Source organism: Buteo buteo, chromosome Z (assembly GCF_964188355.1).
Source record: "Buteo buteo chromosome Z, bButBut1.hap1.1, whole genome shotgun sequence".
Taxonomy (NCBI): Eukaryota; Metazoa; Chordata; class Aves; order Accipitriformes; family Accipitridae; genus Buteo; species Buteo buteo.
This window is the reverse complement of record NC_134204.1, coordinates 16709533-16727094: the sequence shown is the minus strand read 5'-3', so window position 1 is coordinate 16727094 and position 17562 is coordinate 16709533. Positions and strand designations below refer to the sequence as shown.

General features: G+C 46.0%; 2 protein-coding genes across 7 annotated transcripts in view; one reads left to right on the top strand and one right to left on the bottom strand.

The window, feature by feature from the left end:
• Window positions 1-3406: 3406 nt before the first annotated feature.
• Window positions 3407-16405, top strand: HMGCS1 (3-hydroxy-3-methylglutaryl-CoA synthase 1). Of its 5 annotated transcripts, XM_075021735.1 has the most exons (11): window positions 6215-6284; window positions 7823-8280; window positions 8674-8799; window positions 9314-9478; window positions 10197-10365; window positions 10496-10666; window positions 11495-11601; window positions 11950-12075; window positions 12344-12507; window positions 12898-13004; window positions 14749-16405. In XM_075021735.1, exons 1-10 carry the CDS (start codon window positions 6238-6240, stop codon window positions 12988-12990), a joined length of 1626 nt encoding a protein of 541 aa, XP_074877836.1. In that variant the 5' UTR covers window positions 6215-6237; the 3' UTR covers window positions 12991-13004; window positions 14749-16405. The 5 variants fall into 5 exon arrangements, with proteins under 5 accessions (XP_074877837.1, XP_074877841.1, XP_074877836.1 ...); XM_075021736.1 differs by lacking the exons at window positions 6215-6284; window positions 14749-16405 and adding an exon at window positions 3407-3533 and having other exon boundaries at window positions 12898-14721; XM_075021740.1 differs by lacking the exons at window positions 6215-6284; window positions 14749-16405 and adding an exon at window positions 5163-5190 and having other exon boundaries at window positions 12898-14721.
• Window positions 16400-17562, bottom strand: part of NIM1K (NIM1 serine/threonine protein kinase) — a 29875-nt gene continuing 28712 nt past the window's right edge. For both annotated transcript variants that reach the window (XM_075021741.1, XM_075021742.1), the window contains one exon: window positions 16400-17149. In XM_075021741.1, the coding sequence (XP_074877842.1) occupies window positions 16400-17149 (750 nt within the window). The remainder of the gene's footprint in view (window positions 17150-17562) is intronic.

Here is a 17562-nt window from a genome sequence, read left to right as displayed (position 1 = left end):
GAGCCACGAAAGGAAAATTACCTGCATTCTCACCAGCTGGGCTGGAAATAGTGGCAATCACATGTCTGGAGCATAATTTGGTTAGAGGACTATAATTAATTACCTAAGAGCTTTGGAACAAGATTGACCAACAAATTTAATGTTATTACTGCAATCTTTCTGAGAAATTCATATAAAGCAGTTGTAGTCTATTGCAATAGCAGTATAGGCAGATCATTTCTTGTGAAGAAATAATAGTAATTTTTTGGTGAGTATTCCCTTGCAATACACTTAATGACAGGAAAAACAGATAGGAGCATCATAAAGCTGAATAAAAAGAATAATGCTATTGACAGCAATTATAAAATAAATTGTACTGATTAATAAGAAACCGTAGATCTTAAGCTAGCAAGAATTAGTCATCAAACCAGTCTGCAGGAGGAGGACGTCTGGATTTCACGTAAATTTAAATTAGCATCTTGATCCAGAAACATCCTGAAGAGACAAATACATTGCTTTTAGCAGCATAGATTAAATACGCAGTCCCTGAATTTAGCTTCAGCCAGTTATTAAAATCTGGGACTGCCTTGTGTCCTTAACCTCAGTTTTAAAATTCTGAAAATCCAGCAACCATCTGTCACATTTTACCTTTTTTTTTTATCATCTGCAGGGTGTAATCTTTAAATACACTTCAGTACTGGCATAATAGGAGAACACGGCTATAATTTTATTGGCTATAGGTGGTTAATTTGGTGGGGGTTTTGTTTTGTGGGTTTTTTTTTGCAAACACAAGATTTTAAATTAATAGCAATGATATCATGCATGTCTATGTCAGACTATCTTCTACAACACAGAAAGTTAATGGCAAAGACTATGGGACATCATTCATCATCTTGCACCATAGAAAAGAAAGCAATAATGTGGATTATCTGCCCAGGCTAATCTTAGTCATTTTGGCACCTTTTTTTGATCATACCTGTGAAGATGTAATAAAGATAAGAAGACTGCTATTCACGTCTGTGTTTATTGTTGACTACACACCAAAAAAACAATTGCAAAAACCAGTTCTGCCTTTACCATTTTGAAAGCCAATAGGACATTTATCAGAAAAAAAAAACCCACCACCACGTAAGTGCAGGCTTACAGGTGAGCAGATGTAAGCTGTCAAGCAGCAGGAAGGGCAGGTTGTTCTGCAAGGGTGGGTGAGCCAAGAACTGAATGTGACAAGGCAGGCGGACCATTGACCTCGCCGACAAGGGCACACTGTCACAGTGCCCAAACAAAAAAGCAGAGCAGAGCCGGTGATGGCAAGCAGGGTCAGCCAAGAGCCCGGGTTTCCGGACAAGTCCATAGCGATGAGCAGGTCAGAGGTGAAACTGGGAAGTCAAGTCAGTATGTCAGGATCAGCAAGGGACGTAGGTACACCCGCAGCACTGCTCAGGGAAGGCCCCAAGTCTGAACGCAGCTCCCAAGCGAAGAGGCCACCGAGGAGGCTCCTCACAGCTCTTTTCACTGCAGCTCCGTCCCAGGCTACGTGAGCACATGGTACCGCAGCCAGCCTCACGCGCAGGTGGCTAAGCCCCCAGGGAGTGGGGAAGGGGCTGCAAGGTCTCAGCGTGCACTCACAGCCCTAACACGAGCTCCCGCAAATTCGATGAGATGATAGACTGCTTCATCTCCTCCTGAGCGTCTGTTTGTCTCTAAAGCCAGAACGATCCAAGTAGCCTGATGTCAGGAAACATTTTGCCACCAAAGCATATCATGAGAGCCTGGTGTTAGGAACCCATTTTGAAGTCTAGAACAAGGGCAGAGTCCTGGTTTTGGTATTGTTTTGGATTGGTTTTGGTTTTTGGTTGGGGGGGGTGGGGTGGTAGGAGGGGAAAAGGAGGATGAATTGAAATTTTAGATTCCCAGAGCAGAAGTTCAACTTTTCTAACAAGAAGTCTGTTTGGTCTGTAGGCATGGAAGATTCACGGTGTGTCTACGTGATGTAACTATGTCATCGGTTATTGAGTCTGCATTTTGTCAACACGTTTTTTCAGAATTACAAATGGAACTGGCTTGTACACAGGCTGGCCTAAGCTTATCGGAAGAGTGCAGGGTAACAGGTGCAAACAAAACTTCTCAATTTCTCAGTAGTATTTCTCAACCCTTGCACTACAAAGAGCTATATGACAAATCTGTGTTTTTATAAGACAATAGCAGAACGGTTACAAGTTCTAAATGGGTTGCACATACACGACAGGAGTTAACACTTTCAATGACAGTTTTTCCCTTTCTTTTGCATTATTTTTACCAGCCCCTAAGAGGTGGAAACAACACGGTTTTAACACCCTGGTGTTGTGTGAGGTGAGCAAGGAGGTGTCTTCTGCCAGCTGCAGCAATCAGATCTCTCAGAGCCTGACACTGGCTGCTACGGGAGTATACTCTTTGACTCGAGTGGGGCTTTACAACCAAACTATCCAGGCTCTAAAATTTCCGTGTGATTTTTATCGAGCAGTTTCCCATCCGCAACAAAGGTTCATACTCCCAGTACTGGCAGGGACGACTCCTCTGGGGACGCTCAGTAACCCACGCAGCAATGGGTTAGCTGGATATAAACCATCGCAGGGCCTAAAGGCTACCAAGGCTTGCATGGGAAGCCCATACGTTAGCTCACTGTCGATCCGCCACGTAGCCGTAACGCCAGGAGATACAGCTGGGCACGGTGCGGATTTAACAAGCTGGGGAGAGACGGTGGCGGGAAGATCCGGGGCAGGTGGGACGGGACACCGCACCCCACGCGAAGCAATTCCACTGGCGGAGCCCCCCTGCCCGCCCCAAGCGCCTTGCCCCGGCCCGCCAAGGCGAAGGGCTGCGGGGAGGCCTCACGGGCAAGGCAGATGTCACGGGCCTAGGCCGTGGGGCTGCGCTTCCCCACGCCAGTCACCTGCACCGAGGCCTCCTGCCGCCCCTGCACACCCCTGCCCGCTCCGGCCGGCGCCTCGCGGCCTCGCCGACCCCAACGGCCCCGACCCTCCGCGCCCGGTTCCGCCACCCCAGGCGCCGCTGGGACCCCGGGGCCGGGGCCGGGGCCGAGGCCGAGGCCGGGGCCGGGGCGCCCCGACGGCGGGTCCGGGCGGGCCCCCGCCTCCCGTTGCCGGGCAACCGCCTCCTCGCCTCGCCGGGGACCGGCAGCCGTCCTACTCTCACCCGCGGTCGGCAGCGCGCTCCCATTGGCTGCCCCCGCGCTGCGCTCGGCTCCCATTGAGCGCCCGCCGCCTCTGCCGCGTCCTCATTGGCGCGCCGCCCTCTGGCCACGCCGCGTCACTTTCTCACACCATTCCCCCCGCCTTCTCCGCCAGCTGCGGGCTGGCCGGAGGGCGGGGCCCGGGCCCTGGCAGCTCTGATTGGCGGGAGGAGCCGCCGCTCAGGGCGCGGGCCGGAGCCCCGGCGGCGGGGCTGTTTAAAGGCGCCGCGCGCCGGCGACCCGCGTTTCCCCCCCCGCCCCGTGCGTGCGAACCGGCGAGGGCGCGGAGTCAGCGACCGGCACCGGGAGCCATCGCCTCCGGCAGGTGAGGGCGGCTGGGCGGCGGCCCCTGCCTCTCCTCCCCGCAGCCGCCGGCGGGGCTTGGGGATGGGCCGGCGGAGCCGGGAGCGGTGTTTGCCGCGGATGCACGGGCGTTGAAAGTAGCGCCTGCAGTGCGGCAAGGGGCGGGGAGGGGGAGAAGGTGAAAAAGAAAAAAAGGAGGGGGGGAAAAAAGAAGAAAAAGCAGGAAGGGGCGCGCTTGGGTGTCCTTCAACGTGCGTGTTAGCCCGCACGCCGCGGAGCATCGCCCGCGGCGCTCCCTGCCCGGGGCAGCCGGCGAGGCCAAACGCCTCCCGACGGGCTCGGTGCCCGCGGTGGGCAGCCCCGGTGCCGGGGGTCCTGGGTGCTGCCTCCCGTCCTGCCCCCCGGCGGGGGGGTGGGGTGGGGGGGAGAAGCCCCCCGCCTGGGTTTGCCGCGGCGGCTGCGGGGCTCCGCCGGGTTCTGCCCCCCCCTCGGGGTCCGCAAAGCAGCCCGAAAGCGGCGGCGCGTCCCTTCATCGCCTCTCAGTGTCGCGACACAGGCGCCCACCCAAGGCGGGGGAGGGCGTGTGTGTCCGTCCCGTGTCCCCCCGCCATGGCGCAGGGCAAAGGCAGGCGGGTGCTGCCCCCGGCGGTGCCGTCGCCTTCTCCCGTGGAGGCGTCTGTTGCCGGGGTGCGGGCGGGCATCCCGGCACCCGCTGCTCACGGCGTCCCGGTCCGGGGTGGGAGAGAGGGGGGGCGCCCGTCGCGATGGGTCCCGCCCCCCGCGGGGCTGCGGGTGGGTCCCGACCACCGGGTTGGAGGCGCCGGGTCAGCGGTTCGGTGTTGGGGGGTGGGGTGGGGTGGGCGAGCGGGGGTCGCGTGCCGTGGGGCGGCCGCGGGGGTGCCGGCGCGAGGCGGGGACCTCTGGCGGCGCGGCGAGCGCCTTGCACGCGCTCTCCCGCTACCTGTGAAGCTTCCAGCCCTGCGGGGGGGGGGACGGGGGGGACGGACACACGGACGAGGGCTGGATGACGTCATGGCCGAAGCGGCCGGACCGTCACTGCTTTTAAGTGCCGGGAGGCAGCCCGAGGTCCGTTCTGTGGGCGCTGGCAGGGCGCTGCCCGGTGCGCGGCCGGGAGCAAACGGGCTGGGGGCCGGTTTTCCAAACTTCCAGTCAAGTGGTCCGTATGAGTTCAGAGCTCAGGCAGGAAATAATCACGTCAGATTATTGACGGAGTATCCCCAAGTTCGTAACAAAGGGGATGAAAGCCAGCGGTGGCTGTGGGGGAACGTGTCTGTCGCAACACCAGCAGAAAGTAGCGGCTGGTTTAGGCTGCTCCTTCGTTCCCTGCAGGATCCTGCAGGGCCACAAAGCAAAGGTGGTTTCTTATTTCTTCGTATTAAAGCATTTGGGGTTCTCAGTCTTTTAAAAATAATCGTACTTCTGAGAAAGCTTTCGTCTTCAGCAAAAACTCCATGATGGGGTGGTGCTTGCCATTTGACTGGGACGACAAAAGGCTGTTTGTTTTGCATCAAGTAAACAAATTTTTTCCTCTAATGACTGGCTGACTTAAGATGTCGTTTGTCCCCTTTCTTTCAGCGATCAGAGCAAGCTTATACAGCAGCATTCTTCCTTGCGGTACAGCCCGCTAGCCCTGACTGCCACTACGTTAGGGATATTTGGTAAGCTTGGTATTTGGCGAGCCGTGAGAATACAACAGAAGGAGCCTCCCTTTAGCTGTCTTCCACAGAAAGTTTTCTGATGAGAGAACTGCGGCGAGTAACAGGCATTAAATGCCAGTTTTGACCTCAAAAGTTCTGTGAGGAGCAAGCACAGAGCAGAGTGTTTTCCGCAGCCCTCGCCAATAATGCAAGTCCTTTTGGCATACCGAGTTTGCTGCTAATTCACCACCCAGTTAGAAGCCACTGTTGTTCTATGGCTATCACAGGTCAAGGCCATTAAGTGCTGCATGCTCCTTTTAGTATAAAACTTAAATAAAATTAAGCCTCTAAGAGTCTGTGCAGCCTCTAACTTTCAGCTTTCTGGCTCTTGGAGCAGAACGGAGCTCTGCTCTGGGTTCAAGGCTTACCCTTGGGGTGGCTGCCAGACGCTGCACTGAGCTGGCAGCGGTCTGTCCCCTTTTGGAGGAAGTGGGGTGTTTTGTGCCAGAAAGGGAGCTGGACCCCAAAGTCCTTTTCCCAGCTGGTACCTTGGGATCTTGCTGTCGGTGGCGTGTCTGCCTTCGTACAGGGAGCCAGAAGGCACCCTCCTTCTCCCTTGCAGGACCTGTGCGGGTTTGGGGTAAAACTCAGCTCTTGGAGCAAGCTTTGGATCACAGCGCTGCCCTGCGTCCGCAGGAGATGCGTGTGACTTGCTGGCTGTGCTGCCGAGAGGGGACGTGAGCTTGCTGCCGCAGCTGCTGGGGAGTCTCAGGACCACTGCGCTTCCCTTCCCTGGCTGCGGCTTGAGGAAAGCTGTGATGGCCACCCCCTTTCTAACAGCGTCGCCCTGCCGCGGTGCCACGGCAGAGCCTTAATGCTGCCCGCCAGCTTCGCGGACCGCGGTGCAGGGCGGCCACGGCAACACCCTTGTCACCGCCTCGGGGGCGCGGGCGGGAGGGGCGGCGCCCCCGAGGGAGGGGCTGGGCCAGCTCCCCGCGCCTGCGCACTACCCGCCTGCCCCAGCCGGGCGCACCCGCCCCCCCCGGTGCCTCCGTCGCCGCAGCGCGCATGCGCGGCCCTCAGCGCCGGCGGCCGGCCATGGGATTCCGCAACGTGTAAGGGCCGGGGCCGCGGTTCTGTCAGGTGGGGAGGCGGGAGGCCGTCGGCCTTTCGCCCTGTGGTGGGCCCACGCTGCGGGTGGGACGCCGCTTGGCTCTCCCCACGCCTCCCCGGTGGCTCCTCCTCGTCTCCTCGGCCGGGTCACGGGTAACCTTGAGGCATTTGGGGGGGGCTGCCCTCAGCGAGGGCCGGCTCGGCGGGGGGAGCGGGGCGGCGGTCTCCTGAGGTGAGGGGCTTCGTGACAGGGTGGGTTAAGGGGAAAGAGGTCCCGGTGGGTGACGGGTCGTGGGCGAGCGGACAGGAGGAGGTGAGCAAACAGCCTTTTTCTCCCGTCTGCGCGTTCGAACGTGAATATAGGCTACAGGAGAAACGCTTCAGTAAGTTGTTATAGGTACCTCGGTTGGAACTTCGTTGAGAGGCAATAAAAATGAACGGTGAGCCGTGCGCTCTTTAGGTCTTGCATAAGATTGTACGTATAACAGAAAACGCTTTTAATGTTTTCCTAGCGCTTGTCTTAATGTGCATCCCGTAAAGTCGTCATTCTTGCAGCGAAAGGCTTTTTATACAGCTCATCGTGGTTTTCTGGAAGAAGTTGGGTAAAGGTCAGTGTGACGGTACTTGCAGCTGGGTACGAAAGGGACAAGTGCTGTGGAAGGATGTAAGCAAAAGTACAGGAAGATCCTGCCTGTCTGGGTAATAGGGATAGGGTTAAAGTAATAGAATGTAGTATATCCTCGAGTGTAGTGACAGTAAAGTTAAGGGGTCAAAATAAGAAAACTTGGTCTACCAGGGAGAATCCCTGTGTTTTCATTTCAGCCGGTGAAATATTCCTCCAGGCCTGGTGTTAGGAGTTCCAGTGTTCCAGAATGCCAAAACAGAGTATACTTCAAACAAACAAACAAACAAACAAAAAACCCAACCAAAAATAGAAAAAAGAACCCCAACCCCACACCAGAAAAATTTCTGCTGTCTTTGTTTCAAGTATAAACAAAACAGAGAGACTTTGGTTACTTAGTTTAAAAATAAAAACAATTTAGAAAAGTCCTGGCCTGTTTTAATGCAGAGATTTCCTGGTAAGGATAAATTTTAAACTTTAGTTGTCAGCTGGCAACATTTTAAAAAAGAATAAATCTGATGTTTCTGGCTTGATTGTGTAAAATTGAGACTTTGCGTATAAGCAGAAGTACAATAATGAACATTAAGACTAATTTCTCAAACACTTAACACTTGTTAGGCCTGTGTTTTGCTTCAGTAAAATAACTTGGCCTTAACCTATATCTCTTTATCTCCAGGGCTGAAATTTGTATTTTCACTTTAAAAACTTCTTAATATAAAATGTTAGAAAACTTTTAATGATCTTTATGGTATGCTCAGACCAAAGTCTCCCCAGAGGCAAAGGCCTGCCTTTTGGAAATGACCTTGTAGAATACCTAAAATATAACTTTTTCTAGAAACCTACAGAAAATGAAAGCGGGTCTCTCAAAATGGATGTGAATAAATCAGCTGGTTTTGTGGTTTTCTTTTTTTCTTAAAGATCTGCCACAATGCCTGGGTCTCTTCCAGTGAATGCTGAATCCTGTTGGCCCAAAGATGTGGGAATTGTTGCACTGGAAATATATTTTCCCTCACAGTATGTTGACCAGACAGAGCTGGAGAAGTATGATGGTGTGGATGCTGGGAAATACACCATTGGGCTAGGCCAGTCAAAGATGGGCTTCTGCTCTGACCGGGAGGATATCAATTCTCTCTGCTTGACTGTGGTTCAGAAGCTCATGGAGAGGAACAGCCTTTCCTATGATTGTATCGGGAGATTAGAAGTTGGAACGGAGACGATAATTGATAAATCAAAATCTGTAAAGACTGTCCTGATGCAGCTTTTTGAAGAATCTGGTAATACGGATGTAGAAGGAATCGACACCACCAATGCATGCTATGGAGGCACTGCTGCTCTTTTTAATGCTATTAACTGGATTGAGTCCAGTTCTTGGGATGGTAAGTTCAGGGTGTTTTCTTGAAAAGTTACATCATCCTCTGGTTTTGAGTAGTCTGCCTTATAATGACAGTGTTCGTGTTTAACCATATAAAACCCAGTGGGTAAACTATTCTCTTCTGAGGTCTTTTTTCTTAAATGGCTGCTGGGCATTTGCCACTAGTTCAATTACAGTGCAGAAACTAACAACATGGCTGATAATCACTGGCCTTTTCCTGCAAATTTCAGTGGCTGCCAGGAAATTGAAATGGGGGGAGGGGGGAAGTCAGGACTGAAGAACCCCTTAATCTTGGGGTGATCTTCTCTATAACCAAAGTCTAAAAATTGCTGATGGGTATTAAAGTGAGCTAGATTCTTGGCTGTTTCTCATCATTATATCTGTGTGTTTTTCACAGGACGCTATGCACTTGTTGTTGCTGGAGACATTGCTGTGTATGCCAGTGGAAATGCCAGGCCAACAGGTGGAGCTGGTGCTGTTGCTATGCTAGTTGGTCCAAATGCTCCGTTAATTTTTGAGAGAGGTTAGTCCTGTGAGAAAACAAATGGCGTTCAGCCAGATAACTGGATCCGTTCTGAAGCCTTCCCCTGTTATTTGTGTGTTGCTGGAGGGCTGGATTAATTCCCACTAATGTCAGAAATTGCACGTTATTTCCTGTTGCTCTGGGCTAACTTGGCCAAGTCCCGTTACAGGAGGCAGCAAGGAACAACTGGAGATGCTCCTGTTTATTTTCTTGGGGATTCTCCAATAAAATTGACAGAGTGGACTAGAGCTGAATAACACAGTGCTCTTACTTGCAAGGTGAAACAATGAAAATCATTTGTTACTTGTGTTTGTCATGCTCAGTCCTACCGTACTTAACAAGCGATTGAGAACTGTGTGAAACCTTACCTTAAAGAGCCCGAAGTGCTATGAAAACCTGCTTCACTGGGGCCAAATACTGCTTGTTTCCTCACATGTGTTAAGTGATCCATTCACATTGGCTCAAAGCAGCTGAATAAAGTAATTTTCAACTTTTGTCAATTTCTCTCCGTCAGGGTTGCGTGGAACCCACATGCAGCATGCATATGACTTCTATAAACCTGATATGGTCTCTGAATATCCTGTAGTTGATGGCAAACTATCTATACAGTGCTACCTCAGTGCATTAGATCGCTGCTATACTGTCTACCGCAACAAAATCCATGCCCAGTGGCAAAAGGGTACGTAGCCTCACCTGATGATATTGCAAGATCTGGCAAACACTGGAATGTGTAACTACACAGACAATGTATTTTCAAGTTTTAGCATCCAATCTAAAGACTAGTATATGGGTCCCATTCTTTGTGTTTGTGTGTTCTGAGGCAATTGAAATGTTTGCTTTCTCCCATAAAAAACATCTTATTTCTGTTCTGGTATGGCTAAGTACCTGATAGTCAGTAAGGAGTAGTCTCTACAGGCTTTTTTTGGTGTTTTGTATAATACTTTGCTTAAAAGTGTGTTATTCCCTGCTCCACTGAGGCTCTTAAGATACTGAGGTTAACACTTAAATGTTTTGTAGCGATACTGATGTTTTTTACCCCATGTGTTTAATAATTGCTTCATTCATATTATGCATAGGTGTGAAGATTAGATAGTTAAATGAGGCAGATTATTTATTATGTCAAAATGCTGGGTAAAAATACAGAGATTCTGTTAAGCTTATAGCTTTTTCTTCTAGAAGGGCAAATGTTGGTGCAAAAGATCAGTAAGAAACTAATTTTTAAATAGAAGTAGCAGCAGTGTTTTAAATGAACTTGACAGCAATAGTTAGTGTTATGGTTGTCTCTTGTGTGCTGATGCGATATGATGACTGGTATCCTGCCACCCCTCTTATTTTATTCTCATAGCTGAAGTGAGTACTAAATGTAAGTTGTAACACAACATTTCTGCCACTTCCAGAAGGGACAGACAGACGTTTCACCTTGAATGACTTTGGATTCATGATCTTCCATTCTCCCTACTGTAAACTGGTACAGAAATCTGTGGCTAGACTCTTGCTGAATGACTTTCTTAGTGACCAGAACCCAGAAACAGCAAATGGTGTTTTCAGTGGTCTGGAAGCTTTCAGGTGAGAATGACTGCTGTCTTCCTTATCCATGTAATCTTAATTTGTTACACCTCCAAGGTGTGTTTTTTACTTTCTGCTATTTCAGTAACTGTTTCTGAACTACTTTTTTTTTTTTTTTTTTTTTTAATAGGGATGTCAAACTTGAAGATACGTATTTTGACAGAGATGTGGAAAAAGCTTTTATGAAAGCTAGCGCAGAGATCTTCAATCAGAAAACCAAAGATTCATTACTTGTATCTAACCAGAATGGAAATATGTATACCCCTTCAGTCTATGGTTGCCTTGCCTCTCTTCTAGCCCAGTAAGCATAAAATTGAAAAAAAGTCATAGCTTTCTATATGCAAGGTCATAAAAGGTTTTTGTTTCAGAAAGCCTTTGTAAAAGCATCATCTAGCAAACCTTTTCCTACTAGATTACCTTAAGAAGAAAGACTAAAGTTAAAAAATTATTCTGCACACACAATATGTTCACGTGACAAGCAGATTCAACATTTCTATGTCAGCAGCTGATCTGAAACAGCTGCTTACTGCCTTCCAAGGTAGGATCTTATTTATAGGGTGGTGTCATTTCCCAGCCTCAGCCTTCTCCCTGCCCACCCTCGCCCCCCAAACCCCCCCCAAAAAAAACCCAATCCCACTGCAGTGGAAAAGAGAATCAGAGTGCCTTCTCTGTTTCACTGTAATAAGCAAAGCCACATTAAATTAGTATGTACTTAACTTTTTCTTTTTTTTTTTTTCAATGACAGACTTTTACAAAATCACGTTAAGTCTAAATGAAATCATTCTTCTTGGATCCTTTTGTCTTTATTCTGACTTTGCCTTCCAATATGTGGTTGTTCATTTTAGGCTTTAGGTCACTTAAGAATGAAAACTGGCTCCCTTCTAGATAATCATATTCTGGGCATTTCTTTGCTCTGTTTTGCTTAGGCAGCTTTGGAGCTCACCACCTAACAGCAGTGTTTGAAACTGTGTTTTTAAAAGTCATCATTTATGCACATAGCATGCTAAATGTGTGTTGTAGTCAATATAATTTGCTGGCTGCTTTTTCTAAGCTAGCTGCACTTCCTAGTTGTTTAAAATTGGCACCTTGGCTTAATTCTCACTTTAAACAACTGTTGCTTGATTTGCAGGTACTCCCCAGAGCAGCTCGCAGGACAGAGAATCAGTGTGTTCTCATATGGCTCTGGTTTTGCTGCTACGCTGTATTCCATCAGAGTTACCCAGGATGCCACTCCTGGTGAGTGAAATGAAGAGATGTTAATTTTAACTCCCTTGCACAGCTCACGTCTGCGTGCCTTGTTACACTACCCAACAGCATAAGTAAACCTGGAGAGCAATGGTGAATGACAGAAATGCTAAACTGAAGATGTTCCAGCTCCAGGGAATGTTAAAGTGTCTCCTTGGGCAAATAAATAATACTCTTCAAACTCTGTTAACATTTTGATTGAGTAATTGGGAATATTTTTAAATAACTAAAAATTTAGCTTCTGTAATGCAAAATATGTTGAATGAGCTTGAAATGTTAACATGTCAGCACGCAGCTCTCGGCACTGGTGCTACCTTATGTGATGGTTTTATATTGTAGGTTCTGCACTGGACAAAATAACTGCCAGCCTTTCTGATCTCAAAACAAGACTTGACTCAAGAAAATGTATTGCACCTGATGTCTTTGCTGAAAACATGAAGATTAGACAGGAAACACATCATTTGGGTAAGAAGTTCATATATATAAATCATTCCGAGTCTTACAGCAAAATGCTCATCATTAATTCACCTGACTTCAAATGAATAGGGTCTAGAAGGAAGGAAATATCGGACCCTTTCTACTTCTGAATAGCTTGTATTCATTGGCCCAGTGAGGCTGAAACGAAAGCACAGGCTTGTTTTTTCTGTCTTACTACATCCAAACTGCAAAGACCTGCATTGCGTAAAACTCTTACCAGGAACCAACTAACAGTGTGTTACTGGCTTTTTTACAGCCAACTATATTCCGCAATGTTCAGTAGAAGATCTGTTCGAGGGAACATGGTACCTTGTGCGTGTGGATGAGAAACACAGGAGAACTTACGCCCGGCGCCCACTCATGGGCGATGGACCTCTGGAGGCAGGAGTCGAAGTTGTCCACCCAGGCGTTGTTCATGAGGTGAACACTCAGTTTTAAAGCTTGATATAAATAGTGGAACAGTTTATGTGTTTGTCTTAGCATGTGCATGTATGTTAAAAGAGAAGGTGATTTAACAAATTATATTAAATACTTTGTTAACATATGTAACATACAAGCCAGAAGTAAAAAATTGAACATGGGGTTTTAAAAAGTACATTTCATCATGACAAGAATGAAACTGCTCAAGAATGAAACAAGAACTGGCTCTTTTCACATAATCAGTTTGCATGAAGCATGACTGATATGATTGACTTGAGACCCAGCTGTCCAGTGTAGCATGAATGCTGTTTGAGAGTTGGACTAGCCATGAAGTATGAATGTCTGTGAACTAGAAAACTGTATTTAATGGTTTTTTTCCCTTCTTCTTAGCACATCCCAAGCCCTGCTAAGAAAGTGCCAAGAATCCCTGCAACAACAGAGTCTGAAGGCGTTACTGTTGCCATTTCCAATGGGGAGCATTAAGATACCTCTGTGAGGTGGGGAATGAAACAAGGTGTGAGGGTAGGGTGAGAGAGAGAGAGCTAAAAAGGATTGCAGTAGTGCTGAAGCTTCAGTGTACAATAGTACTTTACTGGAGCATGGAAAAACTGTTTAAGCTCCTTGAAAAGATTTGTCATAATACAGTGTGCTGATATTTATAGTATTTTTCAGAACACTAAAATCATTAATATACTGGAGATGGAGGGACTTGCCAGGGCCTATGTGGATTCCTTAACATGTCTGAATTTTTTTAATTGCTGAGCAGTAGCTGTAGTCTATTACAAGGTCTTTGTACATAGAAAAAAAAAAAATCTTCTGCTTGCTCTTTCCATGTAAAATGACTTGAAACCTATACTGTTAACTTCTACTTGTACTCAAGTCTGTGGCAAAATAGTCCAAGCTTTTAATGTTAGGGTTCTCAGTGCCTTCACAATAAGCAATCTTCTGAATACTGCACTTCTTCTCTTTCCCTTTATCACCTTCTCTTTCTTCTCCCAGTCTACTTCCCATCACCCCATTGCTTTGGGAAAGGTATAGAACCAAGTAATGTTCATTGCTGGAATAGAATCTCTCTCCCCTGTCAAAATGACTGTATCAAGAATGGCTAGACTGACAGGTGCTTTTCTTCCAAGAAACTCTGTGACCCACTGTGTTAGTTACTATGTAATTCCTCCTAACATCCATATTAATGTGTTTTATACCTGCATTATAAATCACAGCAGCCTGGGAGGAAAGAAGAAAAAGAAGGGAGGTAGTAGGGTTTTTTCTTCTAAAGAAGTGGGTTCATTGATTTGGCTCCTTTCAGGATTGTTTAGTAGAAGTATCTAAGGCAGCAGAATTTTCAAATAAATTTGTAGATATTATGGAGCTGTCTTAATTGGCAAATGAAGGAAGAGAGGAGGATCACTTTGTCTGGAGCTCTGGCCTCTCACTAATCTTTTATATAATACATTTCTGAAAGACTATTTCTAACTTTGAATTTGGCTTTGTACTTTGAAGTCCTTCTCACTATTGGTAATATTGTAGGAGTGGGGTCTTTTCTTTCTTTTTTTTTTCTTTCCCAACATGCAAGCTTAAAAGCTAACCATTTTGCAAGTGGTACATATACAATGCTAATGGGGAGTCCATTCTGGTAGATTTTTAAAGCCCAGATTGGAAATGAACTATGACATGAGCCTTGTAAGCTTGTAATGTATACTTAAATTGAGCTAATGTACAGAATGAAGTTTTCTTGAATTTATTTCTTTGCTGATTCTACAAAGCTACATTATCTAATATAAAGTAGCAAAAAATGATTTGTCTGTTAAATTACATTTTTTTTTGTGTGTAATGAAGTGTTTGTACTATCTGTCACTCACTAGGATTTGATAATTTGCTGTATTTGTACAGTCAAGCCTTGGTAAAATAGTTGTTTATTATAAATTGATGAATACTAATCTGTTTGTTCTGCTGAAAATGATGGAGCAATGATGCATGATGATAGTGTTTGCAAGTATTTTGGTTTAGGTTGCCCTCGTGAAACTTGTCTTGACACCAGAAAAACAAATTGCCATTGAACAAAGTCCATTGCTGGCAGTGGACAAGCCACAAAGTGAGCTACTGGCACAAAGTTAACCACAGGGACCTCATGGTCTGTGGGGCTGATCCTTTATTAAAATAAAGTTTGAGATATTTGAAACCTGTTGGAGTAGTGCTGACTTGTTGGGTTTTCAGGATGCTTTTTTTTTTTTTCTTTAACAGGAAAGAAAGAGGAAACTGGCCCTGTGAAAACCCAAAGTTGTGGGTTCACAAGCCGTGTGGACCTTCTGGATCTTTCTTCTTAATATCATTCCATTACAAAAATGGAAAGAAAGGGTTGCTTAGGCTGGTGCAAAACTGTTATTTCAGGGCCGTGTTTTAAGATAACTTAAATGCTTTCATACAGAGACTTTCCGTAGTGGAGCAATTCATTCCCAGCTTATGGAATACAATTCATCTTTATTACTGTCTTAGGAAAGATGGTATTGTTTTATCACCCTCAGAAAAACTGTGAAGGGGGATTTGTTCTTGCTTTGTGCTTACCTGAGTCTCACTGAGTCCAGATTCCCATGGGTGGCTTTTCAGAGTCATTCTGTTGCTCATTTGCATTAATTACTCCTTTTAAAGTCAACTGATCATCTCATCAGTCCCCATAATAGATAAAGCACCCTACCCTTAAATTTGAAAGCACTAGCTGTACCTCTCTAAACCTGTTATTAGTTTACTTGCCTTAACTAAAATCATACAGGCTCTACCTCTTAGCTTAGGCATGACAGCTATGCCTGTTCAGAGGACAGCTACTGTACTTTTCCACCATTTGCACTGGAGCTGATGGTGTTGAAGATTGACGTATAAAATAAGCAATTAAAGCTGAAAATCTGAATATCTACATCTTGGTGATGCTCAGAACAATTGTCAGGCTATCCAACTTTCAACTTGCAGTGGTCAAGAGTGTCAGAATTGGCTTTGTGCCAGCCTTTGTTGCCAAAGTAGGAGTTAGTACAAGCCTGTAATGCTCAATATATATATATAAGTGGATTTTGTTACTGGTTGCGTTCATGATACCTCGTGCTAAAGCAAGAATTTAAAACTACATGAGTTTTGGAGTACAGTTAAATCTTTCTTTAGTGCAACTGGAGTCCAGGCAGTTCTAGACCATCAGAATGGTGTGAGTAATGGGAGGTGTCAGAGGTTAGTAGATGGTAGCCCAACCAGTTATGTGCTAGGAATTGCAACCACACATGCACAGTTAAAGCAGCATATCCTAATTTGCTTTTCTGAACTGCGACAAATTAGGAATTGTGGTCAACAACAGCATTGCTGTTAGTTTAAATTTAAAAAAAAACAACCAGGCTCTGATACACATTTTATTATGTTTAAATTTTCTGAAGAAGTCTTAAAGAAGAATTTGCAGTTCTTTAGATTATGTTCTGGTTTCTGCTTAAGTTTAGGTTTCTGCTTAAATTTAGTTCTTTGCATAAACTGTCCTGGTTTGCAGTGGTAAAGTTGAGTCAAGCTGAGGTACAACTTTTCAAGAAGTTAGCTGTTAAGTGCCTGTACTGAGAATCTCCCAAGTGTGTTAAATGCAATACTATTTGACCTTTACTAAAGGATCACCTCCACTAATGATCCCTTACCTGTTTCACTTACCGGGGTTCTTGCACTGGCTACACCATGGCTCTCTCTCTGGAGCAAGGAACAAACAAATGCATGAGACCTCTATTTGAGCACTTTGCGGTGACTTGAGAAATGCAAAGGAGAGTTGAGGCATTTTTGGTTTATTCAAAAATTACAAAAAATGTAACACCAGAACTTGTGGAAACTGAATAAAACCCTTTGTTAAATGTGCCAAGTATAAAGCCTGCAGTGCAATTTATAAAATAGAACACAGCTTGGATGTGTGCTTCATCCCGCTGTAAGAACAGATTCCTCTCCTCAAGTCTTGTTCTTTGGGGTCTGGGTGGGACATGATAGGAACACATTCAAGTGCCCTTTTCTTCTGTACCTTGTGCAAAACAATTCTGTAGACCCCTGTTATTGAGCTGCGCGCATCTCTTCCCCGGTTATTTTGAATGTGCTCTTCTGTGATTCCCAGATCTTCCAGAATATTTTTCACTTCAATTTCTTCCTCTTTGAGTGTACTGATGTCCGATAAATACTTTGGATCCAGTTTAAAGGGCTGTAAAGGTTTGGGGTACTGTATTCCTTGCATCCATTCACTGTTCATAATAAGTTTGACAGAGTATCGTTCTGTTGGTACTGGCTGAAGGACTCCTTTTATCAGTTTCTGGCAAGTTTCTGAAAGGCAGGGAGGCAAACTGTATGTCCCCTCAAGAATGCACTTTTTCAGTTTGGCCACTGTATCTGCCCGAAATGGCATGATGCCTGTCGTCATAAAATATAACAGGATTCCCAGTGCCCAGATGTCTACGTAAATGCCAACATAGTTTTCATCTCGGAAGAGTTCGGGGGCAGCATAGGGAGGAGAGCCACAGAAAGTATTTAAAGTTTCATCTCTTTTACTTATTGTGCTGAATCCAAAGTCTCCCACCTTAACACAGGTGTTACTGGTGTAGAAGACATTTTCTGCTTTCAAGTCCCGGTGAATGATATTGTTCTCATGCTGTAGAATAAGAGGTAAATTTGATGTTAGCTTGTTCACAGGGAAGTTCTCAAGTGACTAGCTGTTACCATCAATTAAATACCACACAAGAGACAGGGAGTTACTTGGACAAAGTCAGAACTAAGTATTGCAATGTTATTGAAAAGTTAAATTATGTAAACAAATTTAACTTAATTCTCTACTGATACAAAAGCAATGGAGCAGGTGGAGAAGATGGGAAGGATGCTGGTTTTTTTAAGAATAGCAGTCTCAACTTGTTAAGTAATACAGCTATTTTAATGAAGCAGATTTTTGATGGCATTGTGGCTAATCCTATAGGACTAGATATCTTCATGTGCAAAATCTGTTTTTTTCAGGGCTCAGAACACTTGCTTTTGCAGTTACTACATTTCTGTAATGATGTAAGTAACATA